This window comes from Astatotilapia calliptera, chromosome 8, assembly GCF_964374335.1.
Source record: "Astatotilapia calliptera chromosome 8, fAstCal68.1, whole genome shotgun sequence".
Classification (NCBI taxonomy): domain Eukaryota; kingdom Metazoa; phylum Chordata; class Actinopteri; order Cichliformes; family Cichlidae; genus Astatotilapia; species Astatotilapia calliptera.
In genome coordinates, this window is record NC_137429.1 from 28829630 (window position 1) to 28846146 (window position 16517).

Below are 16517 nucleotides of genomic sequence, written 5' to 3' on the forward strand. Positions count from 1 at the left end.
GACAAAGCTGGACTGAAAGACAGCACAGAGGCACTAATCATGACAGCACAGAAACAAGCTCTGAGCACATAGAGGCTGGGGTCTATCACACCAGGCAAGACCCCAGGTGCAGGCTGTGTAAAGATGCCCCTGAGACAATTCAGAACATAACTGCAGGGTGTAAGATGCTAGCTAGCAGGGCATACATGGAACACCATAACCAAGTGGCCAGGAAAGTATACAGAAACGTGTGCCGAATATGGCCTGGAAGTCCTGAGGTCAAAATGACCGAGCTAAGATTCTTTGGGACTTCCAGATACAGACGGACAAAATTGTAGGTGGCTAACCAACCGGACATAATGGTGGTAGACAAACAGAAGAAGTCGGCCGTAGTGATAGATGTAGCGGTTCCCAATGACAGCAACATCAGGAAGAAGGAACATGAGAAGCCTGAGAAATACCAAGGGCTCAGAGAAGAGCAAGAGAAAATATGGAGGGTGAAGGCAACAGTGGTCCCAGTGGTAATTGGAGCACTAGGTGCGGTGACTCCCAAGCTAGGCAAGTTGCTCCAGCAGATCCCAGGGACAACATTGGAGATCTCTCTCCAGAAAAGCGCAGTCCTGGGAACAGCTAAGATATTGCGCAGGAACCTCAAGCTCCCAGGCATCTGGTGGAGGACCGAGCTTGAAGGATAGACCACCCGCAGGGGCGAGAGGGAAATTATTTTTTCTTATATGGTCAATTAAGTATGATTCTGAGATCATAGCTCCTAAAATTTTTGCATTAAACAATTACATGTATCAGAGAGTGAAATGACTTTGCTTTTCTGCAACAAATGACACACCAGAAATGTAAATCACTGTCATCACTAGGGATGGGTACTGATATCCGGTGCCATTATGGCGGTAGTAACTAGAAAAGCAGCGCGCATCTCAGTGCTTTATTTCGGTGCTTTTTTTCCCCCCTGAGATGTCATACACTTTGGATTGTAGCCAATCATTTTACCTTTCCAAGGATAGTAGACGGGCCCAGGTACGTATGTTCTTTTAGAGCAGAGCTACAGATTAAAAATGCCCAAGGCGAAGCGGTCAAAGGTTTGGCTGTACTTCACAGCAAAAGATGCAAACTCAGCAGCCTGCAACAAGTGCTTTTAAGGTGATAATGTGCAAAGGAGGTAATACCTCGAATCTGATGAAACACCTGGCAACGCATAGCGTTTTTTTAAAAGCCGAAAAATGCACCTTATTTGATAGCTTGCTGAAAAACCTCACACCCAGCACATCTACTGCGGGTGTGATGCCTGTTATCGGACCCGGAGTTAGCAACATCCCCCAATACCCGAAGGGGAGAGTCCTGGCCCCTAGCCCTGCCAGTGTAGCAGAAATGATGATAGATGATGATGGCAGCAGCAGCATAACTACACCATCGTAGTTACATGCGGCTGTCTTCTTGTTTGATGGCAGATACTCCCTTCACCTTGACCAAAAAGGCTAAAATGACCAAATAAAGAGTGGACGAAATTCATAGGGCAGTGACAAAATTTATAGTCAGAGATCTCCATCCAAAAAGAGACTGCTAAAAATAAAAACATAAGAGGTTTTTGGACAAAGTTTGTGCTCTCCATTCTTTAAGCACCAGTTTTAGCACCGTTTAAGCACCGGCAGCGTTTCAAAAGTACCGGTTTGGCACCGGTATCGGATTAAACCTAAACGATACCCATCCCTACTCATCACAGGCACAAATGTCATAGTAATTTGGGGCTTTTTAAAACTATTTCAATAGAACTGTATATACTGAAGCATACTGTGGTACTGAAGGTTTTCAAATGACTCAATGAATTTATCAAACCTCTAAGAAGCAGAACTGTAGATTTAAGTTAGTTAGGTCTCTTGGAGGTTTGTTTAAACAACTGCAGAGTCCAAGATTATCAAACAGTCATATGTAAGTTATATGAATGTCACTATCCGGTCGTTAAGTCTGACGTTACTAGCCGTGTCTGGGCCTAAACTCTGCTGCAGGTCCATATATCAAACGATCACTATGGCAGTAGTAAGAGTTGAAAAACTGTCTAAAGTCTTTCATCTTTAATAAAATGATCAGCGTTCTGCTCTACCAGGTGTAACAATTGAGTTTAACATCCAGGCATCCATGAAAACGGAATTTATGACATTTAACGGAGTTAGAAGTTAGCAGGAAGTTAGTTCGCTAGCTTCTATCTAAATACAATATAGCATGTCCTGACTGCGGGGTTTTGGAAACAAATTCAAACGTACAGCTCTGTTATCACTTGCAACATAAATGAAGACAGAAAACTAAACAGCAATGACGTTTGTAGGGTTACTGAAGTTTGGCTAGCTGGTATATAAAGATGTGCTACGTGACCGCTAGCGACACAGCTATGTTAGCATAATATAAACAAGCTAACTTTTTTCCACTCGATAAAAGTTAACGTGAGTGTTCTCGGTGGTCAGGAACAAATGTAATCGCATGGCAGGATGCTGTAAAAGGACCAAACTTCAGCCAGGAGAACAACTGAGATAATCCATCCACAATACGAGGTTAGTCATTCATATACAGCTGCATGGGCTGGGCTGTAGTTACGTCCTAAGGTTTTAAAAACTGAACTTAAATAAATGATTAGCGGTAATAAAAGCCGAGGGAGGTCAACAGTGATCACTGACTGTTTTAGGAGCTTTTTCGAGATTAAGTAGAAGAAAATACAAAACATTAAACATGTTAACAACACAAAAGCCATAACACTTAGACCCCCGCGGAGTCATCATTTTGCGTTTCTACCTTTAAAAGCCGGAGAGCAGTCAAATGCTGGAAGTGGAAGCTAAATTGGCTAGTCATTCATATGTATATTAGGTTGTTAACTAGGAATTCTGGAGGGAGGGGAGTGGGGGTGTGTGATTGAGGGGGTGGGGGAGTGGAGTGTTTCAGTTTGCCATCTTAGGGAGAAATCAACACACATGGGTGTAGGTGCCATTCATACAGGTAACGAGTGGGGGACAGAAAAGCTTCTTACAGAAGACATTACAGGTCTGTGAGAGCCAGAGATTTTCCTTGTTTGAGGTGACCAAATACTTATTTTCCACCCTGATTTACGAATAAATTCTTTACAAATCCTACCATGTGGATTCATGGATTTATTTTTTCACATTCTGTCTCTCACAGTTGAAGTGTACCTCTGGTGCAAATTACTGACCTCTGTCATCATTTTAAGTGGGGGAACTTGCACAATCGGTGGCTGACTAAATACTTTTTTGCCCCACTGTATGTGAAGTTTGTGCAAATTTGTGCGGACTATATGCTCAACAGTCTTTGTCAAAAAACTCCTTTTGCAAACTGCCTGTGAGCCGGGGACATTTTTTCTCTAAATCCACTGTGCATGTTTACTTTTGTTTAAGTGTCAAGAGCCTGAGCTGTTTTGGAGATGTCCACTGATCACTTTGGATTCCTTCACACATAACTGTTTCCCATGTTTCCAAAGGGTGGAGAACATGTTTTCTGTACCAGTTATTTTCCTGTAGGTTTTTGGCTCAACAGCTAGTTTGAACTGGAAATACATTTCACCTTTGTATGTGTCTCTAGTTATCAAAAGATGTCTGCACTGACCACATTTGGGCTACAAATAGCCCACACTAGTAATTCAGTAGATGTTTAAAAAGAGACGTTACTTGGTGTTACAAAACAACTCTTTCAGTGGGCCAAATTGGACGTTCGAAAGTGACATATTAAAGATGTCACTCCACTCATTTTACGTAGTGGGGATGCTATGGCCGTGTATCACCTTCCAAAGTCATAATGATAAAACCATCAAAACAAATATCCATTATCACTATTATCATTTTGAACTTTTGCAGGGAGCCACCATCTTTCCTAAACTTGACCTAAAAAATGCTTACCACTTTGCTTGCATTGAGGAGAGAGATGATTACAGAACTGAGACGTTTTGAAAGTCATATCATGCCATTTGGTCTCAGTAATGCTCCCGCTGTTTATCAGGTCCTTGTTAATAATGTACAATTCATGACTACCTGAATTGTTGTGTTTTTGTTTGTCTGGATGATCTCCTCATTTTTTCCAGCAAACTGTCTGAACATGAACCTCAAATCCATCAAGTGTTGCAGTGTTTGCTGGAAAGTAAGCTTTATGTCAACCGTGAGAATTGCAAATTCCGTGTTACAGTTTCTTTCCATTGTTGTGAAAGAGCAGATCAAAGCTGACCCTGCAGACTTTCAAGCTGTTTTGGACTGACCCATTCTACAACTTGTAAACATCTCCTGGGGTTTGACACTGGTTTACCTCAAACCTGCTCATTCTGTTGCCCTCTCCAAATTCCCTTCTGCCCCAGAAACAGCTCAGCTCTTAGTGGACCATGTCTTCTGTCTTCATGTGATGCCTCTGGACATTGCCTCCAACTGTGAGCCACGGTTTACATCATGAATTTGGAAGGAGTTCTGCTCTATTCTAGGTGCCCAGGCAAGCCTCTCTTCTGGTTCTCACCCACAGACTAACCGATAAATCAAAAGGCCAAATCAGGAGTTGGAAGCAGCTCTCAGTCGTGTTGCTTCTTTAAACCAGTCCACCTAGAGCACATAACATACCTGGTAGAATACGTCCATAACTCCATAATATCCCCGGCAACTGGTCTCTCATTTGAGGCATCCCTTGGTTGTCAGCCACCACTGTTTACCACCACAGAACACGAGGTTTTGTTCTGTCTGTTCAACATCATTTTCGTCATTATCACAGCAACCCACGCTGCACTGTTATGGACGAAGGAGCAAAACAAACAACTGGTGGACTGTTGTTGCACTCCTGATCCAAACTACCTGCCCAGTCAAAAGGTTTGGCTTTCTACTAAGCACATATCTCTTAAGACCGACTCCAAGAAACTCACTCCTGGTTACTCTGATTCTTTTGAAAGAGAAGCTCAAAAGGATCAATGTCTACTTGTTTAAGGTTACCTCTCAACATGAAGATATAATATAATCCATGTATCTCAACTAAAACCCAGTTTCTCCAGTCTCAAGGCAAGAAACCAACCAATTTAAATAAACTACCAATTTTGGTTAAAGGGTTAAATGGTTAAATATTCATCCAGAATTATATCAGAAGCTTGCTGGCTCTCACAAACATCTGGTCAAGGTACGACTTGCTAAATGAAATTAAATCAAATATTGGGGGAGGTATGTGTATATAATTTTGACCGTGCGCATTAGAGAAAATAAAAAATAAATTCAAACTTGTGCACCCAGTTCTTGTTTGTCAACGTCAAACATTCCATCCCATAAAAAGAACAGTTCAATAAAATCATTAAAAGCATCAGAGTTCATGCCCATGATGAGTTTATGTGAACATCTGACCACAACTACGTGTGTCAGAATTGACAGCACAAATCAGTCAGTCTTGACAGGAGAAGGGAAAGAATGTGTGAAAATTTACCTCATCAAAGTGTCGGAGGTAATATGCAACAATGTAAGACAGAAGACTTTTCATGCCGTCCTGTATGCGGAAAGAACACACATAAATTTAAAGGAGTGAAGATGGCAATCAAACAGCATCATTATACAATTTTCCATTAATGCACTGGTCATAACTACATGGCTATAGAAAGAGTGAGCAGGAAAAAAAAGACACAACAGAAACAGAAATATACCAATATACCAAGACCAAGAAATATACAAAGTCTGTCCTAAAAGTCTGCTGAAGTTCTCATTATCATGATTAACTCCTGTCAATATTTGTATTGCTTTTTTTTTGACACCATTTCAATTGTCTTTCCATACTCTGAGGATCATTCTTGTGACCAAAATTGCCCTCACTTTCATTGCCACAAAACTGTATTTGGGTGCAGTGGGAAAGACTGATTGGTCTCTAAGTAAACATAACCTTGGTGATATTGCTATTTCAAACATAACAATTTACCTATCTCAATGTAGAGCTTTTTTCCCTGAAAAACCTAAATCTGCCTACATTCTTGAATAGCATTTGTATATGTTCCTGTACCTGATTTCCAACATAGGTCATTGGTTGTTACACTGCGCCTATAAAATTTAGAAGGGGTAAAATAAATCCTATGTATTAATTTAAATTATACTAATTTTTGCTGGGCTTTTTGTGAATTTATCAGGATTTGAGAGTATTCTAGACTACTCCTGTTTTATATCAAAGCCTAAGTCCGTTTGTTAAATGATCCTCAGGTTATTAAAGTAATTATTTGCTAAGTATTTTATAAAACACAGCTGCCTTATACTTCATGTAAGAAAGATCCAGAAAGTCCCTCACTGGGGACTTTAAATTGGCTTTTAACATTTTAATCTCAAATATCTACAAATATCAGTTGTAGATATTTCAAAAACATCACGACTCAAAGGTCCAATTTTATGCTTGCCCCTCTTTCAAGCTATTGTATCCAATACGACCCTCATCTGTACAACAGGACTGTTAAAGAAAAAATCTTCTCTATTAGTAACTGTGTCATGTAAGAGAACACCCCAAAATTGAAACAGGCTTACTAATTCCTTTTCAATTTTGATCCAGCTTAATTTAGAATAATATCCTCTACCATGTTTAGACCCATTCCTCTTGACCTGTGGGAGTATTTCTACAGGCAACATCACTGAGACATAGTTGAACTACCATTTTAATCACAGTAATTTTTTCCACAAAATAAAATTCCATTTTTAATTAATAATCTAGATTTATTATTTATTTGAGTAGGTTTTATACTTGAGGTACTAATTTTTCCAAACCCGGGTTTAAAAGAATCCCTAAATATTTCAAAGCTGAAGATAACCAGTTGAAACTTAATAGAGCAACATTTTTACAGGAGCTGATATAGGCATGCATTTAGATTTGCGCCAGTTATTTTACAGTTAAGATCCTAAATGCATTCAATCGAAGGCAACAAAAGGATCCCAGTGCAGGATTTAGGAGATGAAATGTAAAGTCAAAGGGTATATTTATTAAAGAACTCCTCATCAAAGAAATTGCAAAACAAAGGTGTCAGCTGAGCTGAACAATTCAAGATTACACGGCTCAATGAATATTAACTTTTATTCAGTAAGTTGTAGTTTATTACCTCATAATGGACTACACACATAACATTAGAGTAAGCTTCTATTAAACTGCATTGCTGAATACTGTGAATATATTACATTTAAAAGGCATGGATGCAATCTACAGGACCAAGACTCTTTATTTTAGGATACAGGGACAAAATTATACTTTGTTTTCAGCATTCTGGTTACTTACACTGCTTTTTACATCTTTAAGTTTGGGCAGGATGTCAAGGCTGAAACCATCAGCTTGGCCTCTGGTTCGATTGCCACCATTCATGAAGTTACCAAAGGCCAGAATCAGACCTAGAATCTTCTTCACTGTTTCACTGTCCTGTATTACCTGTAAAACGAGATCAAACAGACAGAAAGAAGAAATCATGTGACTGTACTGATTATACATTAGGTAGAATTATTACTTTTCACAATTTTGAAAGCATTTTTTCAACAAGAAACACTTTTCAGGCTTTTACGCTGCACTGCTTTTTTTATACGCGCAAAGTTGTTCTGTTTAAGTTTCCTCATTTCTGACTTTATGCTAATAATGAAAACACCTTTTCATGAATGTGTATTATTCATTATCCTGAAACAAATGATTCATTACCAGATCTAATAGCCCTGTTCTTAAACTATATAAATCTATGGGTATATACATGGACTTGGAGCATGTTTGTCCAAACTTCAAAGATTTGGACATACATGCATACATGGGTATGCAGTTATTGTGTTTTGCTCTTCACAGTTTGACTCACCTTGCATACCCTCTGCAGTGTGTCCAGTTTTCTTGTGATAGATGACATGCACTCACAAAAGCTGGACTGGAAAAGGATGCAGAAAACTCTACTGTTGAAATTTGGGATCAAGGTGAGCTGGTAGAGAAATCTTTAATGCAGAAGAAGCAGAAAGAGCATAGCATTAGGGGTAGTTTTTCGTGATCGATTTATCGATTTAAATTGATTCTGGCTTGAATAACGTGATATCGATTCATTAAAATCCTGAATCAATTTTTAAATATAAATTTATTTTGCCAGAAACAGCAAAATCTCAGGTTAAACCTTGCAAAATTTCTACAACCACCAAACAGCTAAAACAGTATATAAGAGCAGGTACACAGATTCTGCACAAAGAGGTAAACACAAAACACGGACCCGAAGCATCCGAATCAGACAGCATGTACACGGACACGCCGTTGGGGCTGAAAGCCGACAGCTCACTGATTTTGAAGCGTCGGCGGGCGCTTTGTGTTTACGTCCTTTTTGTGCTAGATTCTGAAGCTGCAGGTTTTATCTCTCTCCAAACAATATTGACTTAACCAGCAGCCAAAGACAATCCAAACTACGCTTCACATTTCGCTTCACATAAACATCGTCACGAATTTCCTCTTACTTTTGCTGCTTTGCTTCCACCACGATAAAATCACAGGAATTTCCCATTTAAAAATCTCTGTTTTTTGCATTATCCGCTTACTTATTATCCACCAGCCGCTGTTTTTTTTTAACTTACTTCCGACAAGAAAGCCTCAATTCTGCTGTTCAATACTGAACAAATGTAAACAAATTATGCAAAATTGCAAAATGCTTAGCTGTGTCTCTAATCAAACCTCTGTAACTTTGCTCTGCTTCACTTTGTTTTTGACTGCACAATATTTTTAAGGTCATCTGCTATAAAAACCCAGACCAGGAAAGTCGCCTTCATGTTTTTCTGTGTTTTATCCTCAGTTACTTTGACACAAAGGCCTCTGCTGTGATGCTCACACCTTTGATAAAGTCTCACAAGTGTCAGCTTTCTTTTTATAGATATAAAAATATCGCTATGTACTGATAAGTGATCAGAATTATAATATTTCTGACTGTCTGAGGCAAAATTTCCCCGATTCAAATCAAATCGAACCGAATCGTGGATCGAATCGATTCGGGACCTTGTGAATCGGAATTGAATCGATTCTAGAAATCAGCGATGATACCCAGGCCTACATAGCATTTACAGTACCTATATAATTACTTGTAAACTTGGTACAACCCTGCCCTTATATACTAACAAGTGAGAATATTTAATATTTACTGTAATTTGTCTAAGAATCTTGTGTTTGAGATGCGTATCAGTGTTTTAGTTTTGCAGGTAAAGCAGAGGATTCAGTGCTGAACTTTGGAAGTCTTGTGTATCCTGCCCCGTTTCAGATTATCTGGCTGGCATTTAAGGATTCAGCAAATAATAACAATAATATCTATCAATTCAATTCAATTCCACACATTCTCTTTCACTTATCCTTAACCGGGTTGCGGGGGGGCTGGAGCCTATCAGAGCTGTCACAGAGCGAGAGGTGGGGTGCAGGTCATCAGTCTATCACAGGGATAACACATAGAGACAGACAATCACTCACATTCACACCTATGGGCAATTTAGAATCACCAGTTCGCCAGTCCAGATTAATATATTACTCCTAACTACAGTTTTTAAAACTCTGCAACTTCCATTCTAACCAACATGGCATTGTCCCTGAGAGGCAAGGGACAGGACCCAAACAGGATCACAATAAAGATAAAGGCGAGAACTTTGCTAGACCCGCCCCGGCCCAGTTACCAGCCGTCAGCTACATAGAAAAGGATCCTGGTGTTATTTGTCTCTCAGAAACAGTTCATAACTTCCCTCCAACTTATTCATGTCACCTAAAAGGTAAACCTGTTTCTAGTGATGTGACGTTCTGTATCGAGGCTTCGAAGCTTGTGTCGAGTAATTGAGGGGGCGTTTCCGCGATGCGCGTATCGAGGCTTGCTTCATTTATGGGAGGAGCTGAAAATGATGACGTGCGAAGCCTCGCTGCCCGGCTGTACCACGTGACTGGTTCATGAAGTGGTTCGAACTTTGCCGCGAGCTATGACAGCGATATAAACCCCTCAGACTTCATTCAAAATGTGGGTGTTTGATGGAGAGTTGCGGTTAGTGAGAGTTTGGAGACAGTTTGGAGGTTTATGAGAGTGAGGAGAGAAAGTCAGGAGAGAATGGAGCCAGCTAAGAAGAGGAGGATGTCCTCCCCTGTGTGGGAACATTGTGATTTTATTCCTCCCAACAAGGTATGTAAATTTCTACAGAAGATGTATTTTCATAATACTGATGCTGCAATAAAACTTATGTTAAGCTGTCTCTACTTTTGTACAAGGTGAAGTGTTTGCTATGTGCCAGGGAGCTGGGATATAACAACAACACCTCATCCATGCTTAGGCACTACAGAGCTTTGCATGAGAATAAGGGGAACACCGATTGTGGAGCAAGACCAGGTGAGCCATCAAATGCCATGATACTATAGCATGCTGTAATGTTACTAAATGATATAACAATATTATACAACTGTTATAAGTTACGTGTGTGATATTTATATCTGTGCTTTGTCTTTATTGTCTTTCCTCAGGAGAACAATCTCAAATAGATGAAGACCTGGTTACCATGGTGATTGAGGACTCCCAGCCATTTAGCATTGTGGAGGACAAAGGATTCAAAAGATTTGTTAAATCATTAAATCTTAGCTATGTTCTCCCCACTAAAGGTTATAAAAGCAGTGAAAATTTAGTTTTTACAGAATAAAATGTGAACAGGCAGGACTGTGTAGCTGTTCATACCTCAATGTTACAAAAGCACAACCACTGTCCACACATTACCTCACAGTAAATGATCGTTTCCATTTTAAGCATTTCCAAATGATCATTTTCCATACTGCCAGTATAAATATACACAGTATACTGCATCACTGCAATATAGATGCTTTACACACTCCTTTTGTTGTTGACATTTACAGGCTGTGTGCAAAAGGCCACACTCTTCAAATTCATGCCAATTAATATTTTTACGTCCAGTAGGTGTCCTACTAGAGTAAATGAAGCTTCAAGAAGCTTTGCGCTGGGATGAACCAATTGGATGAAAAGCGTCAGTGCTTCATGAAGCTTCATCTGCCCATCACTACCTGTTTCTCCATCACCTGTTCAGCTCTGATGATTCAGTAACCAAACCGACATTATGACCAGCAGCTTTACAGCTGTGGCTCCAGCAAACATCAGCTGATACTAGAAACTAATATTAAATAAATTCTAACAACAGCTGATCAAGCTTAAACATGCTGCTGTTGTTTAGCGCGACATCTGGCGCAAAGTGGGCGATAAACAAACAAGAGAGAAAAGCCGATCAGCTGACCTTTGATCAGTTTCATTATTAAAGTAGCAACAGGAGAGGGAGAGAATGAGAGGAGAAGAAGAGGCCGCTGTGCAGCAGAATAACTCCACCTCTGTGTCTTTTTCCATCCTAGCTGAAGTCCGGGACAAACTGCGTCCCTTCTCAGCTCAACACGAAACGCGTAATAATTTCTCTGAATGCGGGACGATTCTGTCTTTTTACAGGACGGTAGGCAACTCTACTAACTAACCTTATGAATAAAATAACGTTCACTATCAGTAACACCGTAGCACCCACCCAGCTGTATAGAAACTGCTAGCAATAACATATAACATGCTAGCTAGTACACAGTACGAGTTATTGTAACTGACTGTAAAAAGTCAGCACAACGAAAATAAACTCCACCTAAACTTGGTTTATATCTGACCCAGATAGACTGCAGGTCAGAACTTCTTACCTGAAGTTCAGTTCACCTGACAGTCAGACCGACGGCTGCCTCCCCTCTCCCTGATCCACCTGCCGGCCTCCACCACTTGCTAATGTTACTGAATCTGTGGAAGCTCCGCGATGCCACCACCAAACAACTGAGTTATTTTTACACACCGGCCAGCATCTGGCCAATCCACCACCTTTCATTGTTTATACCGGTAAATGCCCGGTATGCCCGATGGCTAGTCCAGCTATGGTTGTGCCATCAGTTAACCCTGCCTAGGGTTGCCGACCCCTGATTTAAGTAAACTGATAACAAATTCAAGTTCAACACTTGTAATCAGCGCTAGATGTTTTTAACCTAATCGTGAAGTAATGGTTGAATACTCGTCACCTTATCATTCAAACTTTCCAAACTCTTTTGGGACTCTCTGTTAGGATGCCTGGGTCGTTGACCCAGGGTTTTTGAGTTTATTATATTATTTATAATTTCTAGTCTTTGGGTTTTTGTTAGAGTTCTGTCTTATGGTTTGTCTCTGTGTAATCCTTAGTTGCTGTCTCCCCTGTCCACTATATCCCCGTGTCCAGTCAGTGTCTGTGTCTGCCCTGGTCCCACATCTCTGTTCCCTCTGTTCCCCAGTGCGTGTGAGTCTGTGTCTTTAGTTCAGTCTGTGTCATGTTTCCTGTTTTATTTTGAAGGTCCTTGTCTGATGTTAATGTATCTGGTTTCGCTTCCCCTTGTCTGGTTAGGCCTGATTTGCCCAGCTGTGTTTCCCTCCTGTTGTCCATTCCCTGATTGCTCCCTCTATGTATTTAAGCCCTGTGTTTCAGTTTGTCATTGTCGTGATCTACTCTTATCTACCCTCATGTATGCTGTGTGTTTTGTTTTTGTCCTGCCTGCATTAATGTTTGTTACTTTGAGTTCACGTCTGTCTCCGGAGTCTGCACTTTGGGTCCTTTTCCTGCCTGCACACAGCCGTCACATAACACTCTCAGAATGGAGGACTATACACAAAAATGACCTTAATTCCCAATCAGTTAAAAAGATGTTTTTTTTGCTAAATCCCATGAATTAATGTTTAAAGCACTTCAATCAGTGTTCAGTATCTGATTTAAAATCAACTGTGGGAGTATACATGGTAAATGGACTGGTTTTTATGTAGCGCTTTTCTACTGTATCTGAGTACTCAAAGCGCTTTTACACAACTTGCCATATTCACCCATTCACGCAAGCACTTTTTTATGTGCTTTCTATGTAACATTCACACACACTCACAGTGGATTAATCGGAGAGTAACTTAGTTAGTATCTTGCCAAAGGATATTTGGCATACAGACTGGAGCAGATAGGATTTGAACCACCAACCTTGCCATTAGTAGATGACCTGCTCTGATGAAAAAAAGTCTGCCTTCACCATAATTCTTCCTGAGTCAGTGAGATTGTAACTCATGAAATAAACCTGCTCATTATCGTGGAAGTGTTAGAGTAATCACTCACTGTTCTGGTTTGTCCAGGGGCTTGGCATTCTCTTTGTCTTTAGTGGACTTTATGTGCTTTTCGATCTTGTCCAATTCTTCCTGTTGTGCTCTCTGTGGGAGAGACACAAGAGATCTGGCTCCATGTCTTCTATAATTTATATAGAAAATAAAACTAAGGCAACATCTGAGCAGATCTAAAACAAATAAAAAAGGATGTATGACTAGAGTCTAGACTCTTTTGAAAAAAAGTTTGATACTCAGTGAACTCTTCTGGCATAATAATAATAAAATGTGAATGACATGCATGAAGGCACTCAGTTTAAACTTATACACCCTGTTTTAACTCATAGACATCTTTTCTGCTGACTGTTGAACTGGTAGCAGGAAATACACATCTGCAGTCTTTTTCTATTTGTTTGGTTAGTTTTAAGCAAAGACACACATAAATATCAGGTTAACATTATTTGGGGTATATATGTAATATCAATCGATTTGACATACCAAATAAACATTTTTTTCACAGCTTATCTGTTGGATGTTAACAGTTATTTTAGAGCCTGTCCATCCACTTTGACTTACATCTGACTCTGCATCACCTCACTACCGCTCTCGTTTTATCATGACTGGGACATCTAGTAACATTAATGATTATGATCGGAACAAAAGTAGAATAATAAACTGCCCTTCAATGGGATTAGATTATCTGAAAGATTTGACAAGCAGTAATGTAAATATAACATTAAGGTGTGTCCCAGAACAGTGAACTACCTGGTGTATTTGACAATATGTTGGAAAAATCTGTCCCAAATACACAGTCTTCCTTGACAGGTAGTGTTCATCATTGCAGACCTGGTCTGGTTTAATTGCTGCATTACTAGACAAGAAATCAACATTCAGCCTTTTGTAGACATTGGACCAATAAGGATTTAAGGGCCTCAGATCTCTAGAAGCAAACAATAAAAACTGAGTGTGAAGCTCACATTTTCATACAGGGCCTGCAGGGTCTCCAGGTCAACTACAGTGTTGTCCAAGTTCAGGATGGCTAGGAGACAAAGAGCAATTGGTTACTGATCACCAGTGTTGGGGAGTAACGGAATACATGTACCGCCTTTACGTATTTCACTATTAAACATATTTACTTAGGGATCAATAAAGTATGCTGATTCTGATTATCATTATTGTGCATGAAATAAATTAACAAATGGCATGAACATTTTTACTACCAAGTACAAGTTTTAGAGAAGCTTGCACCTTTGTGTGACTGTTTTCTGGGAGAGAAAAGTAAAGTAGGCTCTTTTTACCTTACAATATAAAGTGCCTTGAAGCAACTGTTGTTGTGAAATGAACTGAATTAAACCAGATGCTTCTGAACTCATTTGAAAAACCACCTGCTGTATTTGACATAGATTGCCATGTTTGAAAAAAAAAACAACAAAAAACTAGCAACTAAATTGAAGCACGTTGAGCCTAAGAAGCAAAAAGGCTAAAAGAAAACTGTTCCTGCTACCTGATGCCTGGAAAGGTTATCTGGAAAATCATTTAAAACCTGCATACCACACTAAAAAAATTTTCTAGATTGTTTTCTAAATCTAAATTGTTATAGGAATTAGACAGTAAATGAACCCAATATACAATGGCTAATTGCATTATTTGAATTAACACTGCCCAATCAACTGTGGAACTCACCATGGTGGATATCTTTCATGTCAAGGTGCAGAGATGACATGAGGATTCCTACAGCCTGAGAACGCTTATTGTTTAGGAGCTTAACAACCTAAAACAAAAATAAAACAGGAAAATCAGACAGGTTAGATGCTTTCATAGGAAGTGGAGTGTAACGTAATGTACTATATCTATACTATATAATCTAAGAATAAATTGAAAGAATTATTAAAAGCTCCAGAAGAGAAGGCGTTTGGAAAGGGAGGGGGATGAGTGTGTATGAGTGTGTATGAGTGTATGTGTATGCATGTGTGTGTCCTGAGTTTAGGTGAGAGAGTGTCCTTCGCCCTGCCAGGCTAAGTAAACAGTCTTCCAGCCAACCCAGGTGGCCTTGCATAGGGGAGGAACAGTCTAAACACCGTCTGTTCTCAGGGTGACAATTTGTTTTGTTTGCCTTGAGACCACAGCTGGCGCCGATATACAGGGTGGGCCATTGCTATGGATACACCGTAATAAAATGGGAATGGTAGGTGATATTAAAGTCCTGTTTGTGGCACATTAGTATATGTGAGGGGGCAAACTCCTCAAGATGGGTGGTGACCATGGTGGCCATTTAGAAGTCAGCCATCTTGGATACAACTTTTGTTTCGTCAATAGGAAGAGGGCCATGTGACACATCAAACTTATTGGTAATGTCACAAGAAAAACAATGGTGTGCTTGGTTTCAACGTAACTTTATTCTTTCATGACTTATTTACAAGTTTCTGACCACTTATAAAATGTGTTCAATGTGCTGCCCATTGTGTTGGATTGTCAATGCAACCCTCTTCTCCCACTCTTCACACACTGATAGCAACACTGCAGGAGAAATGCCAGCACAGGCATCTAGTATCCGTAGTTTCAGGTGCTGCACATCTTGTACCTTCACACCATAGACAATTGCCTTCAGATGACCCCAAAGATAAAAGTCTAAGGGGGTCAGATCGGGAGACCTTAGGGGCCATTCAACTGGCCCACGACGACCAATCCACTTTCCAGGAAACTGTTCATCTAGGAATGCTCGGACCTGGCACCCATAATGTGGTGGTGCACCATCTTGCTGGAAAAACTCAGGGAACGTGCCAGCTTCAGTGCATAAAGAGGGAAACACATCATCATGTAGCAATTTCAAATATCCAGTGGCCTTGAGGTTCCCATTGATGAAGAATGGACCCACTATCGTTGTACCCCATAAACAGTTTTGGAGGGATCCATTTAATGTGGGTTAGTGTCAGACCAATAGCGGTGGTTTTGGTTGTTAACGTCACCATTCACATAAAAGTTTGCCTCATCACTGAACAAAATCTTCTGCGTGAACTGAGGGTCCTGTTCCAATTTTTGTTTTGCCATTCTGCAAATTCTGTGCGCCGATCTGGGTCATCCTCGTTGAGATGCTGCAGTAGCTGGAGTTTGTAAGGGTGCCATTTGTGAGTAGCTAATATCCGCCGAAGGGATGTTCGACTAATGCCACTCTCCAGTGACATGCGGTGAGTGCTACGCTGTGGGCTCTTGCTGAATGAAGCTAGGACAGCCACTGATGTTTCTTCATTAGTGACAGTTTTCTTGCGTCCACATTTTGGCAAATCCAACACTGAACCAGTTTCACGAAACTTAGCAAGCAGTTTGCTAACTGTAGCATGGAAGATGGGTGGTCTCGTAGGGTTACTGCGTTCACCAGATATCAACACAATTTCGATCCGCT

General features: G+C 40.2%; 1 protein-coding gene and 1 long non-coding RNA gene across 3 annotated transcripts in view; one reads left to right on the forward strand and one right to left on the reverse strand.

The window, feature by feature from the left end:
- Nucleotides 1–16517, reverse strand: part of fmn2b (formin 2b) — a 56185-nt gene that overhangs the window by 18117 nt on the left and 21551 nt on the right. For both annotated transcript variants that reach the window (XR_013911072.1, XM_026177564.2), the window contains exons 8-13: nucleotides 14801–14888; nucleotides 14095–14156; nucleotides 13134–13225; nucleotides 7799–7928; nucleotides 7243–7389; nucleotides 5431–5490 (exon numbers count right to left, since the gene is read on the reverse strand). Coding sequence is in view for 1 of the 2 variants with exons in the window: in XM_026177564.2 (XP_026033349.2) it covers nucleotides 5431–5490; nucleotides 7243–7389; nucleotides 7799–7928; nucleotides 13134–13225; nucleotides 14095–14156; nucleotides 14801–14888 (579 nt within the window). In the remaining variant the exon portion in view is untranslated. The remainder of the gene's footprint in view (nucleotides 1–5430; nucleotides 5491–7242; nucleotides 7390–7798; nucleotides 7929–13133; nucleotides 13226–14094; nucleotides 14157–14800; nucleotides 14889–16517) is intronic.
- On the forward strand, nucleotides 7946–10642 carry LOC145430497 (uncharacterized). Its single transcript, XR_013911073.1, has 3 exons — nucleotides 7946–10117; nucleotides 10204–10321; nucleotides 10453–10642. It is a non-coding gene; the product is annotated as an uncharacterized LOC145430497 (long non-coding RNA).